Raw genomic sequence first — 26,479 nt, 5'->3', positions numbered from 1 at the left:
GTGATAAGTTCTTAAAATTTTCTTATTTAATTTACTTCTCACAGTAACAGTGGGAAATATAATTCCTGTATTAAGCCAAGGAAATTGTGGCTTGGAAAAGTTAAGGAAGGTACCCAAGGTCGCACAACCAGAAATCATCAGAGCTGAATCTTTAATTCAGGTCCTCCTAATTCAAAAACATTTTTCTTAACCTCCATCTTTCCTTTCCAGGAAAGTGGGCAGAGCCTGCCAGTTACCTCATTATCTATTCCCCCTTTTTCCTTTAATAACATAACTGCTGAAACACAACTATGGATGGAAAACTTTATTCATGAAAGAATCATTAAAGAAATCAAAGTAAAAAAAAAAAAACCTGCTGCAGTTTAACTGGGTATATGACCATTTATAATTAAAATCACATTTCCCAAGCAATCTGGCCAGTAAGTATGGATATGTGACTAAATTCTGGCCAGTGAGATAAGAGCTTACGCATAGTATTTTCCCTTTCTCCATCTTGCTTGATGAAATGTGGACATGATGGCTGCAAAGGAAGCAGCCATCTCAAAACTAAGAGATAGAAGCAGTATGATAAGTGTGGCAAAGCCAAAAGCTGGAATATCTACTTACACTTTTATGTGAAAGAAAAATAAGATTCTTTTATGCCCCTTAACTAAGTGGGCCTCTTTATTATTTCAGACAAACTACCATTTCAATTCCTATAAGAAGGTACTATGTTTCATTCATTTCTCTATTTCTCAACATTAAATGTTGAGTTGAACTGAACTCCAGTTCTGGTTCCATCATTCACTAGATACATGTCATAGAGAAATCCTTTATGGGCCTCAATTAGTTTCCTTTTCTACCCTATCTTACAGGATAGTTGGTGAATCAAATGGCATTGTTTGCAAATTTGCTAGTTGCAAAGAGCCTAACAAAATCATGTTTCCCTTTGTGAAACACCATAAAATATTTATCAGTATACTTTCATCATATACAACAAAAATGACTTTACTAGCACAAAACATGATTATGTTATAAAAATGGAGTTCTCTACATCTCAAAAAATATGAAAACACATCTGAACCTCTCTGTTAATATTTATTTTCATCAACTAAAACTGATGGGAGAAAAATCTGAAATTTAGAAAAGTCTATCCATTAACTTACTATCTTTCTAAAATGTGAAAGATTGACATTAATAAGAGGTCCAGCTCTAGGATCACCAGTGCTCCAAGGGCACATGGCTTGAGAGGCACAGAGATAATGGATGTGAAAGCACTGTGAAAATGGAAAGGGATCACTACTATTATTCATCAAACACGACTCCCTCTGAAACTCTGCCACGGTTATAACTCAGCAGAAAGGGCAAGACAGAATGAGACTGGTGAGCTGGAGACGAGGGCACTCTAATGGCACAGGCTGAGTAATCATCACAGGAATCACTCTCTGTATCCAGAAAAGTTCTGGGGAACTCTTTTATGTTTTTTACAGTCCCAGTGTTTCTCAGTGTACCCCACATAGCTGGATACTCCAAAGGTCAGTTCACTTTACATACTCAGTGTATGAATGCGAGTGGCATTTAGTAAATGTTTGGGTTTTGTTTGTTTGTTTGTTTGTTTGTTTTAGTAGTAAATGTTTGTTGAGGTGACCTCCATAACACCTTCACTGACCCTTTCAGGGAAAATTGCTTCCTTAACCTTGTTCTCTTGTTATTTAGTTCATTCCCCCTAGTAAAACACTTACATGTGTAGTTAGTTACATTTTTGAGCACTATCTTTCCTAGCCTGCTCTATGCTTTTGGTAGGAAGACTGTGTCCCATTTACCTGAGCATCATTTGTGCTCACATAGTGCCTGGCACATAGGAGATGCTCAATGATGGTTTTTCTTTTCAATGAGTTACAGGGGGTAGACTTGAGGGAAAATGTGGATGCTAATTTAAACCAACTCTTCCATAAATCAGTCCTACAATCCATGTCGAGCCCTACAGTTACTGCACCAGCAAAAACTAATCTTTCTGTTCCCAGGAAGCTAGGACTGTCACCATAAAGTGATTCTGATCTGCTGATTTTTCTGGGAATGATGCCACAGTCTCCTCACAGACTTGTGGCTGTGGGAGCTAATCTATCTATGGGTGTTACAACAAACTAAAAAGGTGTCATAAATGACAGACACCTCCTCTATGTCAACAGTGCAAAGAGTTTCCAAGAGAAAAGACATCTCGCCTCCTAGGGGGCCATTCTATAAAAAGGAAGTAAATTGCTTACATTACAAGATACCCATTACTCTCTTGCCCCAGGGCCTAAAAAATAGAACACAAAACAATTATAAACTGACAACAATTTATGTTGCCTCATTTCATCATCCCACATCTTCCTCTTAGCAATTCTCTGGTTCTTGGATTGTTATTACCCCAAGACTGAAGGCAGCTGAGGTCAAGTAAGTGGTCTTGGGAGAAATAACCTAGCACTCTACAAATACAAAGGACTACACATTTATTTCTATGAGATAAAAATCGCTCCAAACAATCTGAAGCCTTTGAAATTCAACAAGGTGATTCAGGACCCTTGAGGAAATAATGAGATCTACACATTGAGACACAGTGCTAGGTGGAGATAAGCTCTGAAATGTGATCCCTCGTTGCCAGTCAAGCTGGGTCATACAACATGTAAGATTACAGTAGCAGAAATGCCATAATGCCTGGGCACTTTGTGCCTGAGAATGAACTCTTGTCTTAAGGATGTGGGGCTAAAGGGAGGAGAGGACTCAGTATGGGACCCCGAGTTAAAAAAGAGAATTTGATTGCTTATTGTTTTTTCTAGGATCTATGCTTAGGGAGAGAAAGGGGACCACAGGATGCCTTCTTTTCTAGTCCAGTTCCCCATTGCAACAGAAGAGACAGGAACCTGGGACAGAGCCTCTGCAAGCTGGCAGATGAGAGCTTTTGCGAACTGTCCCATGCAGGAAGCAAGGAGCCTGCAGCAGCTTTCACTATCTGGGTAGCTACCCAGGGACAACGAATGACATCAGAGAAAAGCCTATAACCCTAACCAAAGAAAGCATCACTCCCCTCAAGCAACCAAGGTCATCTGGAACCAGCTGTTTACAAATAGTGAGTTGTGTTTGCCAGCTCTGATTTACAAAACCTCGGAGCAGTTCCAATAACCACATATCAGTTCAGCTCAATCAATATTTACTGTCCTCTACTTGATGTCAGGCTCCCTGCTGCAAACTGAAGACACAGACACATAGCCTCTACTCTAAGAAAGCTCACCATCTAGAAGGGGAAATGGTCATCAAACGGACAATTAAAACAGAGCAGTAAGTCATAGTACAGAGGAAGTTCAAGGAACTCTAGCAGCTCATGGTAGGACAAGTAATCCAGGGCTGGGAATCCAGGAAGGTATCTCAGAAGGAGATCTTCATTTTTTCCCTCCTCACCCTACTTCCTCACTAGAATTTTTTTTTTTAAGATTTTATTTATTTATGGTAGACAGAGAGAGAGAGAGAGAGAGAGAGAGAGAGAGAGAGAGGCAGAGACACAGAGGGAGGAGCAGGCTCCATGCAGGGAGCCTGACGTGGAACTCGATCCCAGGTCTCCAGGATCAGGCCCTGGGCTGAAGGCAGCTCTAAACTGCTGGGCCACCCGGGCTGCCCTCCTCACTAGAATTTAAAGATTGAGGATATATTAGCCAAGTAAAAAGAGGGAGAAGATACTCCAAGTAAACAGAACAGCCTTGAAACATATGTATTTCATAGAGAGACTTGTGAGAGGCTCTAAAACAGTATGATGATTTGGATAAAAAAGCAAGAGGCTCAATGCAGTTAAAACATGGTATCCCTGAGATGAGAGAAGAAACTAGGGAGAAAGATAGGGACAGATGTTATTATTATGGCATTAAACTTCCTTTTATACCAACCTAGGGAGCAAGTGAGAGCATGGCATACACAGAAAATTATCTTTTAAGACATAGGGGCCAAGAAATTAAGAAAAAAATAACAAAGAACACACACCTAAACAAAATGAATTTTATCTCCTACTAATTTATATAGAACTTTTAGAAGAGGGATATTCCAAAATAAAACAACTCCAACAACTACTCTAAGATGTCACAACTCAGAAAAGGTGTAGATTACTCCTTCTTTTGAATTTTAATAGCACTTTGTATCTTCCTTTTAGTACCTGTTACTTTCTGCTGAGGAGCATAATTATCTGTGTTTTACCTCTAATGGTTTGCCAGCTCTCTGAGCACTGACTGGTTCTTGTTCATTCATCTTCTAAAATTGCATTACAATCCAGTCTGAATAGACAAGGCACCCTCAACAATGACTACCACATAATAGATGTTCAATAAATGTTTCAGAGCATCACAGAGTTACATGATACCAGAGCTTTTTTTTTTTTTTTTTTTTTAGATTTTATTTATTTATTCATGAGAGACACAGAGGGAGAGAGGCAGAGACACAGGCAGGGGGAGAAGCAGGCTCCATGCAGGAAACCCGATGTAAGACTGGATCCTGGAACTCTGGGATCATGCGATCATGCTCCGATCCAAAGGCCAGACGCTCAACCTCTGAGCAACTCAGGCATCCTGAGCCAAAAGACTCTTAAAGATATTATAATCCAGTTTCTCAGCCTTTATAAAAGACTCTGATAAAAGCAATGGACTCTCTTTTCAGAAAAGACTGCACATAGAAAACATTTTACATATAATTTCAGAGCCTACAATGCTCAAAGGAGCAAGGTTAATTATCCAAAGTCATGAAGGATCATGCTGAGTGAAATAAGTCAATCGGTGAAGGACAAACATTATATGGTCTCATTCATTTGGGGAATATAAAAAATAGTAAAAGGGAATAAAGGGGAAAGGAGAAAAAAATGAGTGGGAAATATCAGAAAGGGAGACAGAACATGAGAGACTCCTAACTCTGGGAAACGAACTAGGGGTGGTAGAAAGGGAGGTGGGCGGGGGGTGGGCGGGGGGTGGGGGTGACTGGGTGACAGGCACTGAGGGGGACACTTGATGGGATGAGCACTGGGTGTTATTCTATATGTTGGCAAATTGAACACCAATAACATAAATTTATGAAAAACAACAACAACAACAACAAAGTCATGAAGGTGTAATTAGTGGCATAACTAAGCCTACAAGTTTCCTGGTTCCCAATTTTCAGTCCTCTTCCTACTACAAACTACAAATGAATAATTTTAGTTGGGCTATTTCCCACTGGGAGACTGCCTAATACAAGTGGCAATGGTACTCTCATGAAATTCCTTGCTAGAAGGAGGATGCTCAGGAAAACATGGCAAGTTTAATGGCTTCTGAGGCCCAAATATAGTGTACTGGACCTCTGCCAAGGAGAGAAAGGGGCAACAGGAAAAGTTCATGGTTATGTGGGAGCATTACAACAAGCCAAAGAACCAAGAGGGATGTTGAAGTCTCCCTAAATAGAAGAGCAAAATCCTTTTTAACTACTATTTACAGGAAGTGAGAGAATCATGACTCAAAACCAGACTTTCTGATTTTCAGGCCGGTGTTGGGTCCACCTCACCACAAAATCCTCTGCACATGCACAGAAATCTCACTACCACAGAAGCAATCCTGTAGCTATGGGAATCCTAAGAAATGGGTTAAATAATCTTATAATGCTTAGAACTAATTCCCAATTATCTGTGATAATGGATCCAAGGAACATAAATATCTTTTAAATCTGCAAATACTATAAATCTATTTGGCTGAAAATACTAATCCGCCACTACTTGCCACAAACCATCAATTCAGCTTAAGTGAATGTATCATTTATTCTGGGGTCCATACTGAAATAAATACTAAGAAGATTTTTTTTTTAAGTACCACAAATAATAAAACCAAATCATTTGCTTTTCACTAAGTGTAGGGACAAGATTGAGAGCTGGCAGAAACAGCTCACTGTGGATAATATCCAAACTAAATAACTGGAGAGGACTAAAAGGTGTCCCCCCACCCTTCTACCTTCAATATTATCCACCCTATACATATGTGATCTTTAGTCTGTGCAAAAGCCACACACTATCCTCTTCTAAAGGACCCCTACTCTCTTTACCTCCTGTGCTTTAACTAGGTGCTTGTATCTTCCAATGCCATGGGTAGGCTTTGACTTGTAGTGCCGACTGGTATTCAGCAGAATGCCACCTAAAAAACAGAAAATAAGACAAACCTGTTTCAAAGCTCCTTCAGGGCAGACAGATCACACGTGAGGAGACCAATTCTCAACCACAAGACCGGGAATATCTGGGGATAGCAGGTCTCTTGCTGGCTTAAAGAACCAGAGCTATTTCTTGATCTTGAGCTGACCCTTATTTACCCCCTTTATCTCTCCCTTTGGCACCTCAATCATACCCACTCCCTGCTACCTTTCTTTGAGAAATTCTCTCCTGCTACGGCCACCGGTGATAGGAGAAAATACATTCTCACAGTGTTCCTGTTTTCTCTTGCTCCTCAACAGGCAATAATCCTTTTGAAGTTTTCTAATGTGGATCATACAGAGAAAGAAATAGGTGGCAAATACAAGCAGGTAAGAGGACAATCACAGATTTCCACAAAGTTTTACATACCATCTATTAGATTTATTTGTGCTAATATGGAACAACCTCCAATACACATTGCTAAGTAAATAACAATGAAAACAAAAGCCTAAGGTACAGAACGGTGTGTGTGTATACTACTATCAAGTATAAACTAGGCTCTCCATTCACATATTTATTGTGGTAGATCTGGTGATGTACCACTTGGGTCCACTTTCAAGGAAGGACTTTAGTCTTCATTATTTTTATCCTTGTTTAAAAATAAAGAAACTGTAGCTCAACACATGAGAAGATGCTCAATATCACTCATCATCAGGGAACTAAATGCAAATAAAAACTACAATGAGATATCACCTCATTCCTGTCAGAATGACTAAAAATCAAAAACAATAGAAACAACAAATATTGGCAGGGATGTGGAGAAAAAGGAACCCTCGCGCATTGTTGATGGGAATGCAAACTAGTGCGGCCACTGTGGAAAACAATTGGAGGTTCCTCAAAAAGTGGTATTATCCAGTAATCACACTGCTGGGTATGTACCCAAAAAACATAAAAACACTAATTCAAAGAGATATATGCACCTCTATGTTTATAGCAGCATTATTTACAATAGCCAAATTATGGAAACAGCCCAACTGTCCACCAAATGATGAATGGATAAAGGATATGTGGTATATATACATATACAACAGGATATTACTCAGCCATAAAAAAGAATGAAATTTTGCCATTTGCAACAACATGGATAGACCTAGAGAGTATAAGATTAAGTGAAATAAGTCAGTCAGACAAAAACAAATACCATATGATTTCACTGATATGGGGAATTTAAGAAACAAAACAAATGAACAAAGATAAAAAAGAGAGAGAGACAAGCCAAGAAACAGACTCTTAACTCTACAGAACAAACTGATGGTTACCAGAGGGGAGATGGGTGGGGGAGATGAGTCAAACAGGTAATGAGGACTAAAAAGGATACTTACCTGATGATCATCACCCAGGGGTGATGCATGAAATTGTTAAATCACAATATTGTACACCTGAAACTAGTATAACACTGTACATTAGCTATACTGGAATTAAAATTTAAAACAATTAAAAAAAAGAGATACTGTAGTTCAGAAAATATGGTGAAATGGCCAAGGACATCCAGCTAGTAAAAGGCAGAACTGCAATTTAAACCCAGGTCTAGGGATGCCTGGGTGGCTCAGCAGTTTAGCGCCTGCTGTCGGCCCAGGTAGTGATCCTGGAGTCCCAGGATCGAGTCCCACGTTGGGCTCCCTGCATGGAGCCTCCTTCTCCCTCTACCTATGTCTCTGCCTCTCTCTCTCTCTCTTGCTCTCTCTCTCTGTGTCTCTCATGAATAAAATAAAATCTTTAAAAAATAAATAAATAATAAAAATAAAAAAATAAACCCAGTTCTATCTGGATGAAAGGCCTATGCCCAGGTGGGTTCTTATGACATCTGAATTTCTGGAATATAAAATCTAGCTAGATATGATTTTTCCTAGCTCAGATGTCAGTTCCTTATCTCTACCCTTTCACTGAAACCAGTACTACATGGCTCTTCTATGTCTATCTCTCTTGCTCACTCTCTACCTTCTGGATTAGTGTTAGTCTTAGGTCCTGCTCCCTTTCCTCTCAGTTCCTATGGTCCTATCCTCATCTCTACGGGGAGGTAAAACAGAAAAGATGTGAAGAAGTGAAATGTTTCTTGGGCTTCTCTTTTCTAAAATGGGCTTCCGGGATCCCTGGGTGGTGCAGTGGTTTAGCGCTTGCCTTTGGCCCAGGGCGCGATCCTGGAGACCCGGAATCGAATCCCACGTCGGGCTCCCGGTACATGGAGCCTGCTTCTCCCTCTGCCTGTGTCTCTGCCTCTCTCTCTCTCTCTCTCTCTCTCTCTGTGTGTGTGTGTGTGTGTGTGTGTGTGACTATCATAAATAAATAAAAATTAAAAAAAAAAATAAAAGGGATCCCTGGGTGGCGCAGCGGTTTGGTGCCTGCCTTTGGCCCAGGGCGCGATCCTGGAGACCCGGGATCGAATCCCACGTCAGGCTCCCGGTGCATGGAGCCTGCTTCTCCCTCTACCTATGTCTCTGCCTCTCTCTCTCTCTCTCTCTCTCTCTCTCTCTGTATGACTCTCATAAATAAATAATAAAAAAAATAAAAAATAAAATAAAATAAAAAAATAAATAAAAATAAAAAAATAGAATAAAATGGGCTTCAAAGCAGGTATGCTCTTTGCCAGGCCAATCCTGCCTTTATAATCCACATTGTTTCATCAAGACAAACCTTGGATATCATGAGTCCCTTTTATGATATGCATTAGTCCACATATACTGCTACATGCCAACAACTGTATACACACTGGGACAAAGATGACTAGAATATGCCACTTTCCCTGGAGATACTCAGTGTGTACTAGGGAAGGATGATAGGAAAGCAGATAATTACCTTACAGTACACAAATTACTTTAATAGATGAGAGCAAGGCACTATGTGCCTAGAGGAAGGAACAATGAATCGGCCTCAGTAACAGATGCATTCTTGAAAGAGGGGTAAGGAAAAGGAAAAGAAAGGCTGTCAGTGTGAGAAGGGCACAGAGTATACCAGAGCCTAGAGCAGTTAGTGGGAACATACCACACTAGGCTTTGTGAAGAGTTTGGATTTCAAGCTGAACAGGGAAAAGTATATGCCTGATATGTTTTTAAAAGATCACTTTGGTTGGTACATGGAAAAAGGGAGAGAGAGCATGGATGGGTTAAGAGATTCAAGTGGCAGCCTTGGCTAAATTGCTGTTGGTGATCTCACTGTATCTACATCCCCTCTCTATTCCATCCTCTCGAACTGACAAACTAATCCTTCTTTTTTTTTTTTTTTAAGATTTTATTTATTCATGAGAGACAGAGAGAGAGAGAGAGAGAGAGAGAGAGAGGCAGAGACACAGGCAGAGGGAAAAGCAGGATCCATGCAGGGAGCCTGATGTGGGACTCGATCCCGGGACCCCCAGGATCACAAAGGCAGGTGCTAAACCACTGAGCCACCCAGGAATCCCCCAAACTAATCCTTCTAAAACACAAACCTAGTAATATTCTTCTCTTTCATTAATTCAACCATTTATTCATCCTACACACATAATTTTTTAAAAGTACTTACTATGTGCCAGGCATTGTACCAGGCACTACAGAAACACCAATGAATGAGGCAGAGGTCTTTGCTATATTTCAAAATGTTCACACTCCTTAAGTAAGTATTTAAGAAACTTGATTTTATAATATAGTTCCAATGACTTCATCTCCTCATTCTCCTACTCCTCCAGGCCTTTAAAACTTTGTTCCTCAGCCACAGAGCTACACTTGCCATTCTGTATAAATCATGCAATTGTCATGGTTCTGTGCCATACTGGGCAGTACCTCCTGCTCAGACTACACTTCTCTGACTGGTGAAATCCTAGCCAGCCTCCAGGGTCAGCTCAAATATCACCATCTCCATGAAACTCTTCTGCTGCCCTGAACATTCAAAGATCATCAAGTTTACTTCATGATTATAGCTCTTCCATGCCTCCGCTATATAGTAAAACATTTTGTATAAAGAATGAAAATTGGGCGCCTGGGTGGCTCATTTGGTTAAGTGTCTGCTTTTGGTTTAGGTCATGATCCCGGGGTCTTGGGATCCAGCCCCCATTGGGGCTCTCTGCTCAATGGGAAGTCTGCTTCTCCCTCTCCCTCTGCCCCTACCCTCTGCTCATGCTCTCGTTCACTCTCTGTCTCTCTCAAATGAATAAATTTTTAAAAATATTTAAAATAAAATAAAAATAAAAACAAAAATATTTAAAGAAAACTCAGATGCCAACCATCGTTTTTAAGTACACAGAAACTCAATCACCCCCCTCAGTGGTTTCAAACAGCAGAACCAAAAGGTGATCTTTGGGGATAACACGTCTTAGGTGAAAGCACCACATTCCTGCCTCAGCCTCTCATCTGCCAGAATTCCTTGGCAAGGAAGCATTTTCAAATTCAGCTTAGGGCAATTCCTATAATTAGAGCATCTGGTTAATTAAGAAGTTGGTTCAAACTACTGTTAAATTAACCATTTTCCCCCTTAAATGAAAGGTTTTGGTCAAACTACCAGCGTTTAAACTGCTTAATTAGCCAGTTGTTTATGTTATAAAATGTACCAGTTTGAAAGCCTCCAATTTCTAATAAGTTCAACTGAATTCTTCCCTTGCTCCTTGTCATCCAACTGAGTCTCCTGCTGTTGCATTAACATTGCAGCCTCCTAAGAGGAAAGACAATTCTTTTCACTGAAGACACAGAACCCCAGGGTTTCAACAGGAGGCTCTGAAGATCTTTCAATAAGCACAATTGTAGGATGTAATCACATATTGACTTTTCCCGCATCACATCCCTTTACTTTATATATGCCAAAGCCAACTGTCCTTCAGTGTGTCTGTTTACTAAACTGGGAATGAAATCCATCAGTCCAGGATAGGGGTAAACATCATCATTTTAATTATTTCTCCTTCGATATTAGAACAGCATTTTTATAGCAGGGTTATGCTGGAGAGAAAGAGGAAAACACTGGGGTAGCCCCAGTCAAGATTAATTGCAGGATATTCTCTCCATTCAATAGACCGGACGTCCCTTACACACCACAAGGGCAGGTATACACCCACACCTGGCAAATAGCATACACTCAGAAAATTGCCTTTATGGGGCAATTTGGTGGCTCAGTCAGTTGGGTGACTCAGTCAGTTGGGCATCTGACTCTTGATCTTCACTTGGGTCTTGATCTCCAAGTTGTCAGTTTCAGGTAACACACTGGGCTCCATGCTGAAAGGTTCTTAAGATATTTTACCAAGATAAGCTGCAATGATTTGGCCTTGGCAGCTACCCACTTTTTTCAAAATCTCTTTTCAAAATTTTTCCAGTTTTTCTAATTATAGTACACTGAACTACTTGGCTTTGAATGTGCCATGTTCCTGATTCCACCTTTTTGCTCATGCTGTAATGAGACAACTCTGTGTTCTCTTCATTTAACCTCTTCAGACCTCTTCATATGTATATCTTTTACCTCTCTCTATATGTTTAAAAACAGTAAGAAAAAGGCAGTCACTACAATCATGCCCACCTTTTAAAGAGAGTAGCTGGGATGGTACCCAGGCCCACAGAGAGTATTATGGGTAAAGGTAGGCACCACTCCCCACTCTTTTCTGAAAACCAATGTAATTCAATATTGGAATTTCTGACTTTATGGATATCTCAAAGAATCCATGAAAAATGCTAACAAAACTATGTGCTTTCAAGTAGAATTATCCTGGCATGCCAACATTGGTGAATTACCTTGGGCCTTCTAGGCACTGAGATTCCCTGACAACAAATGAAAAATGAGCAAAGGGCAGCCCCAGTGGCACAGCGGTTTAGCACCGCCTGCAGCCCGGGGTGTGATCTTGGAGACCTGGGATGGAGTCCCATGTTGGGCTCCCTGCATGGAGCCTGCTTCTCCCTCTGTCTGTGTCTCTGCCTCTCTCTCTCTGTGTCTCTATGAATGAATGAATGAATGAATGAATGAATGAATGAATAAATAAATAAATAAATAATTTTTTTAAAAAAGAAAAATGAGCAAAGAATAAGATAAATGGCCAGTACATGTATGAAAATATGGTCAACCATGATGCCTGGGTGGTTCAGCGGTTAGGCTGATCCCACGGTCCCGGGATCAAGTCCCACATCAGGCTCCTTGCATGGGGCCTGCTTCTCCCTCTGCCTATGTCTCTGCCTCTCTCTCTCTCTCTCTCTCTCTGTCTCTCATGAATAAATAAATAAAATATTTAAAAAAAGAAAATATGGTCAATCAACTAGTAATCAAAGACATACAAATTACAAATACAAGGGATGACATGTTTAAACTTATAAGTTTATAATATAAACTTATATTACCAAATATTAAAAAAAAAACACTTAATATTGATGACTATATAAAAAGGGATTCTCAAATACCAAAGAAGAATAAAATAGCACAATCTTTCTGGAGACCAATTTGGTAATACATATTCAATAGCTTTAAAAACATCCATTTCTTGGGATCCCTGGGTGGCGCAGCGGTTTGGCGCCTGCCTTTGGCCCAGGGCGCGATCCTGGAGACCCGGGATTGAATCCCACATCAGGCTCCCGGTGCATGGAGCCTGCTTCTCCCTCTGCCTGTGTCTCTGCCTCTCTCTCTCTTTCTGTGACTATCATAAATAAATTTAAAAAAAAAATCCATTTCTTTTAACCCAAGAGTTTGACTGTTAGAAATGAATCCTAAGTAAATAATCAAACAAAGATATACAAGGATATGTATCAAGTGTTGTTTACATTGCAAAGTCGTGAAGACAGCTTAAATTTCTCTAAATAGAAAATTGTTTAAGGGTCCTCTGGGTGGCCCAACTCTTGGTTTCAGCTGGCGTTATGATCTCAGGGTATGGGGATAGAGCCCTCTGTTGGGCTCCACACTCAGCATGAAGCCTGCTTGAGATTCTTTCCCCCTTCCCCTCCTTACCCCACTCACTCTCAAAAATCTTAATAAAAGAAAATTATTTGAGCAAATTATATTATCCCCCACCTCTCTTTTCAGAAGGATCCCTGCTGGATTTCCTTCAATAGGTCTTAACAGGCCTTTTTGATTCCAGCTTTAAAAACAAAATAAAACCAAAAAATCCTCAGATTTAAGTACCTCTCAAATACTAAAATATACTACAAAACTATATAACCAATATTTTAAAAGGTTAGTAATGGCATCAAATATACAGACAAATCAATGGAACAAAACAAAGTTAAAATAATCTCAGATTTATATGGAAACTTAGTATATGATAAAGATAATCTTGTCAAACCTCTGAGGAGAAGATAGGATGTTTCAATAAATTTGGAACAGTTAACTACACATTTCGGGGAAAACCTGCATCCCTACTCACTTCTCATTCCAGATACATCACATATATGAAGGGAAAAAAATACCAGAAGATAATACGAAGGATTTTTTAAACTAATCTTGGAATAGAGATCTTTTTAAGCAAGAAACAAAAACCTAGATAGAAGTCAAAGATTAATAAACTTAGTTATATAAAAACATAAAACTTCTTTTCAACAAAAACACAAAAAGTCAAAAGACAGATAACTAGAAGCAATGCAAAGCAGAGATGAAAAATACTAATTTTCTTAATATATAAAAACTGCAGGGGCACCTGGGTGGCTCAGTTGTTGAGTGGTTGCCTTTAGCTCAGGTCGTGACCCTGGGGTCCTGGGATGGAGTCTGACATCATGCTCCCTACAGGGAGCCTGCTTCTCCCTCTGCCAATGTCTCTGCCTCTCTGTGTCTCTCATGAATAAACAAATTTTAAAAAGAACTATATAAAAAAAATTCTTGTAAATTAAAAATAAAAAATCTAGAAACTCAATAGAAAAATGGGCAAAAAGTATAGACAGTTAACAAGGAAAGAAATAAAAATTGCCAATAAAAATGTGGAAAGACGATAAACTCTCTTAAGAAATGCAAATTATGAGACATAATTTTTTTACTACCAAAAAATAAGATATTTTATAAAACCCAGTTTTGACCAGGAAATAGAAATGTAAATTAATGCAACTTCTCTAAAGGGCAATCAGGTGATACTTACCAAAATATTTAATCATAATCATTTGACTCAGCAATTTCAATTCCAGGAATTTATCTTATAAATGTTTGGGAACAAGTTCACAAAGATGTATTAAGATGGTTGTTGCAGCATTTTTTGAAACAGCAAAAACTCTGAACAACCTAAATGTCCAGCATTAAGATATAGTGGTACACACACAGAATATATATGTCCACATATGCATAAAACTTCTTGAGAAATATAAAAGAAATTGCTTTCAGTGGCTATCACTGGGGAGTAAGACTGGGAAATAGAAAATTTGACTTTTATCATATACCTTTTTGTACAGTTTATATTTATTCTTATCCTATGCACCTATGTAAATGTATTTACAATTCTTACAATTGATAATTTAATAGTAATTAAAAAAAAAAAACTTTCCTCAGAATATATACCAGTTCAAAATAAACTTTGCCTCTAGTTGAGGGTAAGGGATAAGACCAAATTTAGGGAATAAGAGCACTTGAACATAATCTCTTTTTAAAACAAAACAAAACAAAAAATAAAATCTAGCAAAATGTTAGTAATTGTTAACTCGGGGGTTATTTGACTTATTATCTTTTTATACTCTTCCATATTTTTTTATCTTTCAAAATAAAAAATGTCATTGAGAGGGGGAAAGAAAACATAAAATAAAACCTTTCCTGGACCCCACAGTCCTCTCCACTTCCTGTCAATTCTCTCCCCTCCCACTCAACTTCATAAAAACATTGTGAACAGCTTTCTCTAGCTCCCGAACTCCCATTCACCTGTCAAGGCAAGCTGACTTCCACAACTGGCTTCACCCCACCTGCACAAGAAACTCCTTTCATAAAGTCACCAGTGACTTCCATGTTGCTAAAGCCAAAGAATGTTAAGTTCTTATCTTTTGGGATCTCTCAGCAGCACACAGTTGTAACACCAACATGGTTAACCACTCTTTCCTTCTTAAAACACTCTCCTTCTGACTGACATCAAATTGTACTATGCTGGCTTTTTCCTACAATTTTGGCCTCCTTTTTTTCAACCTCATTAGACATCTCTTTTACCCTCTACTCACCTTTTTTTTTTTTTTTAATTTATTTATTTATTTATTTATTTATTTATTTATTTAAGAGAGAGCAAGAGAGAATGCGAGCACATGTACTCTAGCAGGGGGAAGAGCAAAGGGAAAGGGAGAAAGAGAATTTAAGCAGACTCCCGCTGAGCATAGAGCCCCACTTGGGGCTCAATCCCAGGACCCTGACATCATGACCTGAAACAAAATCAAGAGTCAGGTACTCAACCTACTGAGCCACCAAGGCACCCCACTCTCTACCTCACTTTTATTTTATTTTATTTTATTTTATTTTATTTTATTTTATTTTATTTTATTTTATTTATTCATGAGAGACACAGAGAGAGAGAGGCAGAGACACAGGAAGAGGGAGAAGCAGGCTCCATGCAGGGAGCCCGACATGGGACTTGATCCCGGGTCTCCAGAATCAAGCCCTGGGCTGAAGGTGGAGCTAAACCCCTGAGCCACCTGGGCTGCTCTCTACCTCATTTTTAAATGTCAGAGTTCTTAAGGGCCTGATCCTTGGGCCTCTTCTCTACTTGTTCTTACATGATGTTTCATTGCCATCACTGCAATTAAAATAGACAATATGATGGCTTCCAAATTTATAGTTTCACCTCAGACTTATATTTTAAATTCAAGATCAATGCATACAATTGTATACAATGGGCTACTTAATATATCCTTCCCACAGGCACTCCAATTAAACATGTTCAAAGCCAGACTCAATATCTTCCCCTTCAAACTGTTCCATTTAAGGCAGTACGTTCAAAATAATTATACAGATATCTCTCTATTGTAGTAGAAATGTATTCACCATGGATCAAGTAAGAAGAAGAAAAAAGATTATAAAATATTATATATCAGACAGAGGGGCAAGATGGCGAAGAGTAGGGGTCTTCAACTCAACTGACCCCACAAACTTACCTAGATAACTTTCAAAACATCCTGAACACCTATGAATTCGACCTGAGATTTAAAGAGAGAACAGCTGGAATGCTACGGAGAGAAAAGTTTTTGTTTCTAACAAGGTAGGAAGATGAAAAAATAAAATAAAAAAGAATAAAGTTGGGGACAGGAACCACGACTAAGCAGGGCTAAAGCAGAGTGGTGAAAAGCCTCCAGGGCAGGAAAGTCCAGGTCTAGAGAAGCAGGAACTTTAAAAATCCACGCTGGAGTTTTCCCTGACGGAAAAATGGAAATCGGGCAGAATAGCAAGAGGGGCAGGGAAGCCTCAAGATTCCTGGAGTCATTATAAGAGGAGGGCCACCCGCAAACTGTGGTTGGGTATTGGTAAAGGGCTGGAGCACCATAGCCCTATGGGGCATTTAGGAGAAGCCTGTGGGTTAGGGGGCCCGGCTCCGGAGCTGCCTTTACCCTAGAGGCTGGCAACAGCAGGGTGGCTGTACCCCATTCCCTTCAGGAAAGGCAGCCCCCAGGGGCATGGGTCCAGCGGCACAGGGCCCCGGATCCCAGACCCAAGCAGACAAAGTTGGTGATCCTTCGTTCCCCCGGGACAGGTGGAAGCATGGAGGGCACAGGAAAGTGAGAACTCTCCTGCCGCTGGGCGCCCAGCAAGCTGTGCAGATCAATGCACCTGCACCTGTCCCCAGGACCATCTAGGCCAGTGCAGACTGGGAGACTGCAGTTAGTTACTCGCAGGGAGTGTGACTCCAGAGCTGGAAATCTGGCCACAGCCATTTTTGCTTTTCCTCTTTGTTTTTTTGTTTTGTTTTGTTTTTTGTTTTTTTAAAGATTTTATTTATTCATGAGAAACACAGGCAGAAGGGAGAGACACAGGCAGAGGGAGAAGCAGGCTCCCCGCGGGGAGCCCGATGTGCTTTTCCTCTTTGTTTCACATTGTGCCCGGGAGAGGCAGGGCCTCTAGGGAACAAAGGCCTCACAGGATAAACAGCTCATACTGAGCCCAGCACCTGGCAAGCAGCGAGGCATCTCTGCCCAGGCACAGATGCCTGAGAATCAGCACACCAGACCCTCCCCCAGAACTGCTGGAAGTACAAGGGAAAAGAAAGTTTACTGAACAAGCAGCACTGGGAAGGTCCAGGACTGAGAGAAAATAGTATATAGAACTAGAGGGTCCTTTTTTTCCCTTTTTCCATTATGATGCATTTTTATATCAGACTAAAAATTTCCAATATTTTTTCTCTTTTCCCACATTAACTACAATATTTTACCAGCTCTTCATTCTTAAGTTTTTTCCTTTTTGACCTTCATATTTCTACAATTACATGTCTTAGATATATTTTTCACTTATGGATTCCCTTCAACGTATTCAATTTAATTTTGGTAGATAGACAAGATATGGGTATTTGTTTTTTGTTTTTTTCTGCCTTGTTTTACAATGGTGGAAGTTAGTACCTTCTAACTTCCAACTTCTAACTTCTAACTCCTAACGACCAACATACATCCAGAACCAAGTAGAAAACTGTATTGGTTCATTCTGTGAGATTTTATTCTCTCTTTCTTCCCATTCTGCCCCTCTTTTTTATCTTGTTTACATTTTGGTGGTCCATATTGGGGCTTTCTATAAGTATTTCTGCTTTATACAAATTTGGGATTGAGCATCTACCCACATACAGAACAAAATACACTCAGAACCAATAGTATCACACTCTAGGACCCCTCAGGTAAACTAAATTCTCTCTCCACTACCACTTCTTCACCACCACCATCCCCCAGCACCCCCTTTTTTTCTTTTTCCTCGTTTCTTTACTTTTTTTTTCCTTTTTTTTTTTCTTCTTTGTTTTTGGTTTTTGGCTTTTTATTTTTACTACTTCCTTTTAAGATTTGTTTTTTACTTCAGTGTCCTTTTGTTCTGTTGTTCTTTTTCTTTTATTTTCTGGTCTCTGACCTCTTCAGAATCTAGGATGTATTTTACTTAGGTCGTGGTTGATATTTTTGACTCAGCCCACTCATTCAGCCACTCTACACTGGACAAAATAACTAGAAAGAAGAATTCACCACAAAAGAAAGAACCAGAAACAATACTCTCTGCAACAGAGTTACAGAATTTGGATTTAAATACGATGTCAGAAAGTCAAATCAGAAGTACAATTATAAAGCTACTGGTGGCTCTGGAAAAAAACTCAAAGGACTCTAGAGACTTTGTTACCACCGAATTAAGATCTAATCAGGCCAAAATTAAAAACAGATTAAACGACATGCAATCCAAACTGAATGTTCTAACTGCTAGGGTTAATGAGATGGAAGAGAGAGTGAGTGACATAGAAGACAAGTTGATGGTAAGGAAGGAAGCTGAGGAAAAAAGAGAAAAACAAGAGCCCATGAGGAAAGGCTTAGGGAAATAAATGATAGCTGGAGAAGGAAGAATATACATCTAGTAAGTTTTCCAGAAGAGGCTGAGAGACAGGGAGGACCACAAAGAATATTTGAACAAATCATAGCTGAGAACTTCCCAAATTTGGGGAAGGAAACAGGCATTCAGATCCAAGAGATAAAGAGGACCCCCCCAAAATCAATAAAAACCATTCAATACCTCAACATTTAATAGTGAAACTTGCAAATTTCAAAGATAAAGAGAAAATTCTTAAAGCAGTTTGAGACAAGAGATTCTTGACTTACATGGAGATTATCAGATTATCAGATTATCAGATTAACAGCAGACCCTTCCACAGAGGCCAGAAAGGGCTGGCATTATATATATAGGGTACTAAATGAGAAGAACATGCAGCCAAGAATATTTTATCTAGAAAGGCTAATTCAGAATAGAAGGAGAGATAAAGAGCTTCAAGGACAGGCAGAAACTGAAAGAATATGTGACCACCAAACTGGCTCTGCAGGAAATATTAAGGAGGGCCCTGTAAAAGAAAGAGGGAGCCCAAAGAAACAATCCACAAAAACAGGGACTGAATAGAATAGGTAATACAATGACACTAAATTCATATCTTTCAGTAGTTACTCTGAAGGTGAATGGGCTAAATGATCCCATCAAAAGATGCAGGTATCGGATTGGATAAAAAAGCAAGATCCATCTATACGCTGTCTACAAGAGACTCATTTTAGACCTAAGGACACCTCCAGCCTGAAAATGAAGGGCTAGAGAACCATTTACCATTTAAATGGTCCTCAAAAGAAAGCTGGGGTAGCAATCCTCATATCAGATAAATCAAAGTTTATACCAAAGACTGTAGTAAGAGATGAAGAGGGACACTATATCATACTTAAAGGGTCTATCCAGCAAGAAGACCTTACAATCATGAATATTTATGCCCCTAATGTGGGAGCTGCCAAGTATATCAATCAATTAATAACAAAAGTAAAGAGATACTTAGGTAATAATACACTAATAGTAGGAAACTTCAACATGGCGCTTTCAACAAATAACAGATCCTCTAAGCAGAACATTACCAAAAAGACAAGGGCCTTAAATGGTACACTGGACCAAACAGATTTCACAGATATATACAGAACTTTCCATCCAAATGCAACTAAATACACATTCTTCTCAAGTGCACATGGAACTTTCTCCAGAATAGACCACATACTGAGTCACAAGTCAGGTCTCAACCAATAACAAAAGACTGGGATTGTCCCCTGCATATTTTCAGACCACAATGCTTTGAAACTAGAACTCAATCACAAAAAGAAATCTGGAAGACACTCAAACACATGGAGGTTAAAGAGCAACCTATTAAAAGATGAATGGGTCAACCAGGAAATTAGAGAAGAATTAAAAAGATTCATGGAAACTAATGGAAATGAAGATACAACCATTCAAAATCTTTGGGATACAGCAAACGTGGTCCTAAGAGGGAAATACATTGCAATACAAGCCTCCCTCAAAAAATTGGAAAAAGCTCAAATACACAAGCTAACCTCACACCTAAAGGAATTGAAGAACAGCAAATAAAACCTACACCAAGCAGAAGAAGAGAGATAATAAATATTCGGGCAGAACTCAATGAAATAGAGACCAGAATAACTGTAGAACAGATCAACAAAATCAGGAGTTGGTTATTTGAAAGAATTAATGAGATAGATAAACCCCTAGCCAGCCTTATTAAAAAGAAAAGAAAAAAAAAAAAAACAACTCAAATTGATAAAATCACGAATGAAAGAGATCACAACCAATACCAAGGAAATACAAACGATTTTAAAAACATATTATAAGCAGCTATATGCCAACAAATTAGGCAATCTAGAAGAAATGGATGCATTTCTGGAAAACCACAAATACCAAAACTGGAACAGGAAGAAATAGAAAACCTGAACAGGCCAATAACCAGCAAGGAAATTGAAACAGTCATCAAAAACCTCCCAAGACACAAAAGTCAGGGCCAGATGGCTTCCCAGGGGAATTCTATCAAATGTTTAAAGAAGAAATAATACCTATTCTACTAAAGCTGTTTTGAAAGATAGAAAGGAAGGCAATACTTCCAAACACATTTTATGAGGCCAGCACAACCTTGATTCCAAAACTAGACAAAGATCCCACCAAGATACTAGCCAATAGGATCCAACTGTACATTAAGAGGATTATTCACCCTGACCAAGTGGCATTTGTTCCCGGGATGCAAGGCTGGTTCAACACTCATAAAGCAATCAATGTGATAGATCACATCAACAAGAGAAAAAACAAGAACCATATGATCCTCTCAATAGATGCAGAGAAAGCATTTGATAAAATACAGCATCCATTCCTGACTAAAACTCTTCAAAGTGTAGGGATAGAGGGAATTTTCCTCAATAACTTAAAACCTGTTTATGAAAAGCCCAAAGTGAATATCATTCTCAATGGGGAAAAACTGAGAGCCTTTCCTCTAAGATCTGGAACACAACAGGAATGTCCACTCTCTCCACTGTTACTCAACATAGTACTAGAAGTCCTAGCCTCAGCAATCAAATAACAAAAAGATATAAAAGGCATTCAAATTGGCAAAGAAGGGACACATGGGTGGCTCAGGGGTTGAGCATCTGCCTTTGGCTCAGGGAGTGATCCTGGGATCTACAATCAAGTCCTACATCAGGCTCCCTGCAGGGATCCTGCTTCTCCCTCTACCAGTGTCTCTGCCTCTCTCTCTCTCTCTCTCTCTCTCTGTGTGTCTCATGAATAAATAAGTATATCTTTAAAAAAAAACTGGCAAAGAAGTCAAACTCTCCCTCTTCGTAGATGACGTGATATACTGTATATAGAAAACCCAAAAGACTCCACCCCAAGATTGCTAGAACTCATACAGCAATTCAGCAATGTGGCAGGATACAAAATCAATGCACAGAAATCAGTGGAATTTCTATACACTAACAATGAAACTGAAGAAAGAGAAATTAAGGAATCAATCCCATTTACAATTGCACTCAAAAGCATAAGATACCTAGGAATAAACCTAACCAAAGAGGTAAAGGATCTATATCTTAAAAACTACAGAACACTTCTGAAAGAAATTGAGGGACACACAAAGAGATGGTTTGTCTACAACCGCCCTTAATGAACCAACCATAGATTACGGCTTTCAGAGGTTGCAGAAAGTGATCCCAAGACATCTGGGTGATCCCAAAAGGTTACCCAAGAAGCCATCTCTGATTTTCAAGGCAGAGTTGAAAACACAAAATGAAAAATGAAGCATAACATTACAACTATTTTACATTCCATCCCTGTGTGTACCCAAGTCTTGACCACCTCTGAGTTTTATTAACACAATAAAACCTTTTAGACATTTAAAAAAAAAAAACATTCCATGCTCATAGATTGGAAGAATAAATATTGTGAAAATGTCTATGCTACCCAGGGCAATTTACACATTCAATGCAATCCCTATCAAAATACCATGGACTTTCCCAAAGAGTTGGAACAAATAAGATTTGTATGGAATCAGAAAAGACCCTGAATAGCCAGAGGAATATTGAAAAAGAAAACCAATGCCAGATTTCAAGCTGTATTACCAAGCTGTGATCATCAAGACAGTATGGTACTGGCACAAAAACTGACACATGGATCAATAGAACAAAATAGAGAACCCAAAAATGGGCACTCAACTCTATGGTCAACTAATATTTGACAAAGCAGGAAAGACTATCCACTGGAAAAAGGACAGTCTCTTCAATAAATGGTGCTGGGAAAATTGGAACAACCACATGCAGAAGAAGGAAACTAGACCATTCTCTTACACAAAGATAAACGCAAAATGGTTGAAAGGTCTAAACGTGAGACAGGAATCCATCAAAATCCTAGAGAAGAACACAGGCAACACCCTTTTTGAACTTGGCCACCGTAACTTTTTGCAAGATGCATCTATGAAGGCATGGGAAACAAAAGCAAAAATGAACCATTGGGAATTTATCAGGATAAAAAGCTTCTGTACAGCAAAAGAAACAATCGACAACCTACAGAATGGGAGAAGATATTTGCAAACGACATATCAGATAAAGGGCTAGTATCTAAGATCTATAAAGAACTTACTAAAATCAACACCCAAGAAATAAACAATCCAATCATGAAATGGGCAGAAGACATGAACAGAAATTTCACCAAAGAAGACATAGACATGGCCAACAAGCACATAAGAAAATACTGCGCATCACTTGCCATCAGGGAAATACAAATCAAAACCACAATGAAATACCACCTCACACCAGTGAGAATGGTGAAAATTAACAAGACAGGAAACAAGTGTTGGAGAGGATATGGAGAAGGGGGAACCCTCTTGCACTGTTGATGGGAATGCAAACTGGTATAGCCCCTCTGGAAAATAGTGTGGAGGTTCCTCAAAAAGTTAAAAATACAGCTACCCTACAATCCAGCAATTACACTACTGGGTATTTACCTCAAAGATACAGATGTAGTGAAATGCCGAGACACCTGCACCCCAATGTTCATAGCAGCAATATCCACAATAGCCAAACTGTGGAAAGAGTCATGATGTCCTTTGACAGATGAATGGATAAAGAAGATGTGGTCTATATACACAATGAATATTACTCAGCCATCAGAAAGGACGAATACCCACCATTTGCTTCGACCTGAATGGAACTGGAGGGTATTATGCTGAGTAAAATAAGTCAATCAGAGAACAATCATCATATGATTTCACTCATATGGGGAATATGAGATATAGTTATAGGGATTATAAGGGAAAGGAGGGGAACTGAGTGGGAAAAATTAAAGGAGATAAACCATGAGAAACTCCTAAGTCTGGGAAACCAACAAAGGGTTGCAGAAGGGGAGGTAGGCGGGGGGGTTGGGGTAACTCGGTGACAGGCACTGAGGAGGGCACTTGATGGGATGAGCACTGGGTGTTATACTATATGTTGGCAAATCGAACTTAAATAAAAACAAATGAAAAAAAAAAAACATTATATATCAGGGTGCCTGGGTGGGGTTGTCAGTTAAGCATCTGACTCTTGCTTTCGGTTCAGGTCCTGATCTCAGGGTCATGGGATAAAGCCCCATATTTGGCTCTAAGCTCAGTGTGAAGTCTGCTTGAGGTCTCTCCTTCTCCCTCTCCTGCTGCCTCTTCTGCTTGAGCTTGCTCCCTCTCTAAAATAAATAGAGCTTTAAAAAAATTATGTATAATTTGTTCCCATTACTGCAAAACAAAGCAAAAAATCCATCTACCTACCTACTTATCTATCTATCTATGAAGAGAGAAATAGAAAAAGACCTGTTAGGATACACAACAAAATATTAAACAATAATCTCTAGATGATATGATTACAGGTGATTTTTTATTATCTGTCTTCTTCAGCTTCTTCTTGTATATAAGTGTTTCTTTTCTTTTCTTTTTTTTAAAATATTTTATTTATTTATTCATGAGAGACACACAGAGAGAGAGAGGCAGAGACACAGGCAGAGGGAGAAGCAGGCTCCATGCAGGGAGCCCGACGTGGGACTTGATCCCAGGTCTCCAGGATCACACCCTGGGCTGCAGGCAGCCCTAAACCGCTGCGCCACTGGGGCTGCTCTAAGTGTTTATTTTCCATATTCTTTTTTTTTTAAAGATTTATTTATTTATTTATTCATGAGAGAGGCAGAGACATAGGCAAAGGGAGAAACAGGAGCCTGAGCTCTCTATGGGGAATCTGAGGCAAGACTCAATCCCAGGATCCTGGGATCATGCCCTGAACCAAAGCAGATGCTCAACCACTGAGTCACCCAGGTGTCCCTATTTCCCATTTTCTTTAAAATGAATGTTTTTCACTTTGATAATAAGATATTCAGTTATTTGTTTTAATCTCCTGATAGGATGCCATATGAAGTTCAGGGCATCAGTTACAAAATTTTCTTACGTAAATAGTTTAACTTAAGTGTACTCAAGCTTTTCGGTTTAACTTCTCAATTGTAGGAAAGAAAAAGACCATGTTCTACAACACCACTAGGAAATCATCAGACGAATCAACAAGGGAGGACATTCTATAAGATAAATGATCTGACATAATAAAAAAGTCACTGCTATAGGAAAAAACAAGTGGTAGAACTGATTAGATTATCTAGATCAAAGGTGACACAACAGTGAAATACAAAATGTGAAAGAAACTTCATTGGCTTCTGCTTATAAACAACACCCACAAAAGACATTTTTTGGGGAAAAAGACATTTTGGGAATAATTACGGAAACGGGTAGAATATTGGATTATAAGGGAGCTTTACAAAAAATATAAATAAATAAATAAATAAATAAAAATAAGGGAGCTTTACTATTAATTTTCATGAATGAGATAATGGTGTTCTGGTTCTTTAACAGAATGTATAGAAAGTCCTTATTTCTAGAAATGCATGCTGAGGTATTTAAATGTGAGATATCATGATGCCCGATAGAGAAAGTGAAATGTCAACAGTTCAGTCTAAATGGTGAGTGTTCACTGCAGTGTTCTTGGGGAAAAAATTCTTTTAAGACTATTAAGCTTCCAAATGGCAAGGACTGTATCCTCTCAATTCTGTATACCCCGCACCTAAAACACATCCTGGTATAATAAATGTCTGTTGAGAAAATGAATAAATTAAAAGAAGCTCATATTTTGAGATGCTGGGCTTTGGGGCTGGTAGAAATGGTGATGCTCTACAAGTTGCTGCCATCTGCTGAAAAAATTAACAGATATAAAATCTTCTGTATTGCCTCGCATATATCAGGTACTCAGTAAATGTTAGTTCCCTTATTTTTTCCCATTCCTTTTCCCCTGATACTCTTTAGACAAATGACAGATGTCATTAAAATCAAACAACTATTTGGAAATTTATCACATAATAGACAAACCAGAAAGGACAACTAATGGGGTTGAAACAGACTGAATTCATTGAGTTAATCAGAATGAATGGACATTCTTTTTGGACAAAATACTATATGAAAAGCCCTTGCCTAGACTATGATGGACATAAAAGAGAGGTCTTAAATAGTAGCAATCATAACTATAATAACTAACTTTATATATTTTACCTCACTGAATCTTTAAATTCACTGTAGGTTGTACTATAATTGTCCTCATTGTTTTAAGTGAGGAAAGCAAGGCATGGAGAAGTAGCCTCACAAAGTAAGTATGTGGTAGAGCTGGGATCCAAACATACTAAAGAGCTCTTGCTCTTAACCACCACTTTCTATTCTTGCCCTTGTCCTATTCCATGTGAAGGGTGGAATGTACTTCTAGCCACTCTTCTCAAAGGTATGTTAGGAATCTTTCTAGACAAAATTATTATAGAGTGTTACAGGGTCACTTAAAGCAAGCAGACTAGATAAGGAAGTAACCACATACCTGCAGAACAGATGGGATTTTCTCCTGAAGTCCTGAGCCTAAAAAGAGGGAAAGAGTATGTTGAATAAAATTAGATACCCACATTTAATCTACACAGTAACAAAACTTGGGCAGCCCCGGTGGCGCAGCGGTTTGGTGCCGCCTGCAGCCCAGGGCGTGATCCTGGAGACCCTGGATCGAGTCCCACGTCAGGCTCTCTGCATGGAGCCTGCTTCTCCCTCTGCCTGTGTCTCTGCCTCCCTCTCTCTCTATGTGTGTCTCTATGAATAAATAAATAAAGTCTTTAAAAAAAAATAATCTACACAGTAACAAAACTTGTATGCTTTTCATCAAGGATAAGTCAATGCTAGATATTTCCTTATTCCTTCCTTCCCTTCTTTCCATAAACATCATTAAGTACCTATTATGTGCCAAACATCGTGAAGATGCAAAAATAAGTAAAATGTCTCTATATATGGCCTAGCTGGGAGAGAGGTATGTAAACAAATGTGATCCACAATTTCAT

At 39.1% G+C, this 26,479-nt stretch overlaps 1 protein-coding gene across 3 annotated transcripts in view; it reads right to left on the bottom strand.

Annotated features, from left to right (window-relative positions):
- MRPL48 (mitochondrial ribosomal protein L48) overlaps window positions 1-26,479 on the bottom strand; it is a 65,210-nt gene that overhangs the window by 23,784 nt on the left and 14,947 nt on the right. For all 3 annotated transcript variants that reach the window (XM_026010511.2, XM_072725912.1, XM_026010512.2), the window contains exons 3-4: window positions 25,975-26,012; window positions 6,061-6,149 (exon numbers count right to left, since the gene is read on the bottom strand). In XM_026010511.2, the coding sequence (XP_025866296.1) occupies window positions 6,061-6,149; window positions 25,975-26,012 (127 nt within the window). The remainder of the gene's footprint in view (window positions 1-6,060; window positions 6,150-25,974; window positions 26,013-26,479) is intronic.

This window comes from Vulpes vulpes, chromosome 11, assembly GCF_048418805.1.
Source record: "Vulpes vulpes isolate BD-2025 chromosome 11, VulVul3, whole genome shotgun sequence".
In the NCBI taxonomy this organism is placed as follows: Eukaryota; Metazoa; Chordata; class Mammalia; order Carnivora; family Canidae; genus Vulpes; species Vulpes vulpes.
Note: the sequence above shows the minus strand (reverse complement) of the source record. Positions and strands in the feature narration are given on the sequence as shown.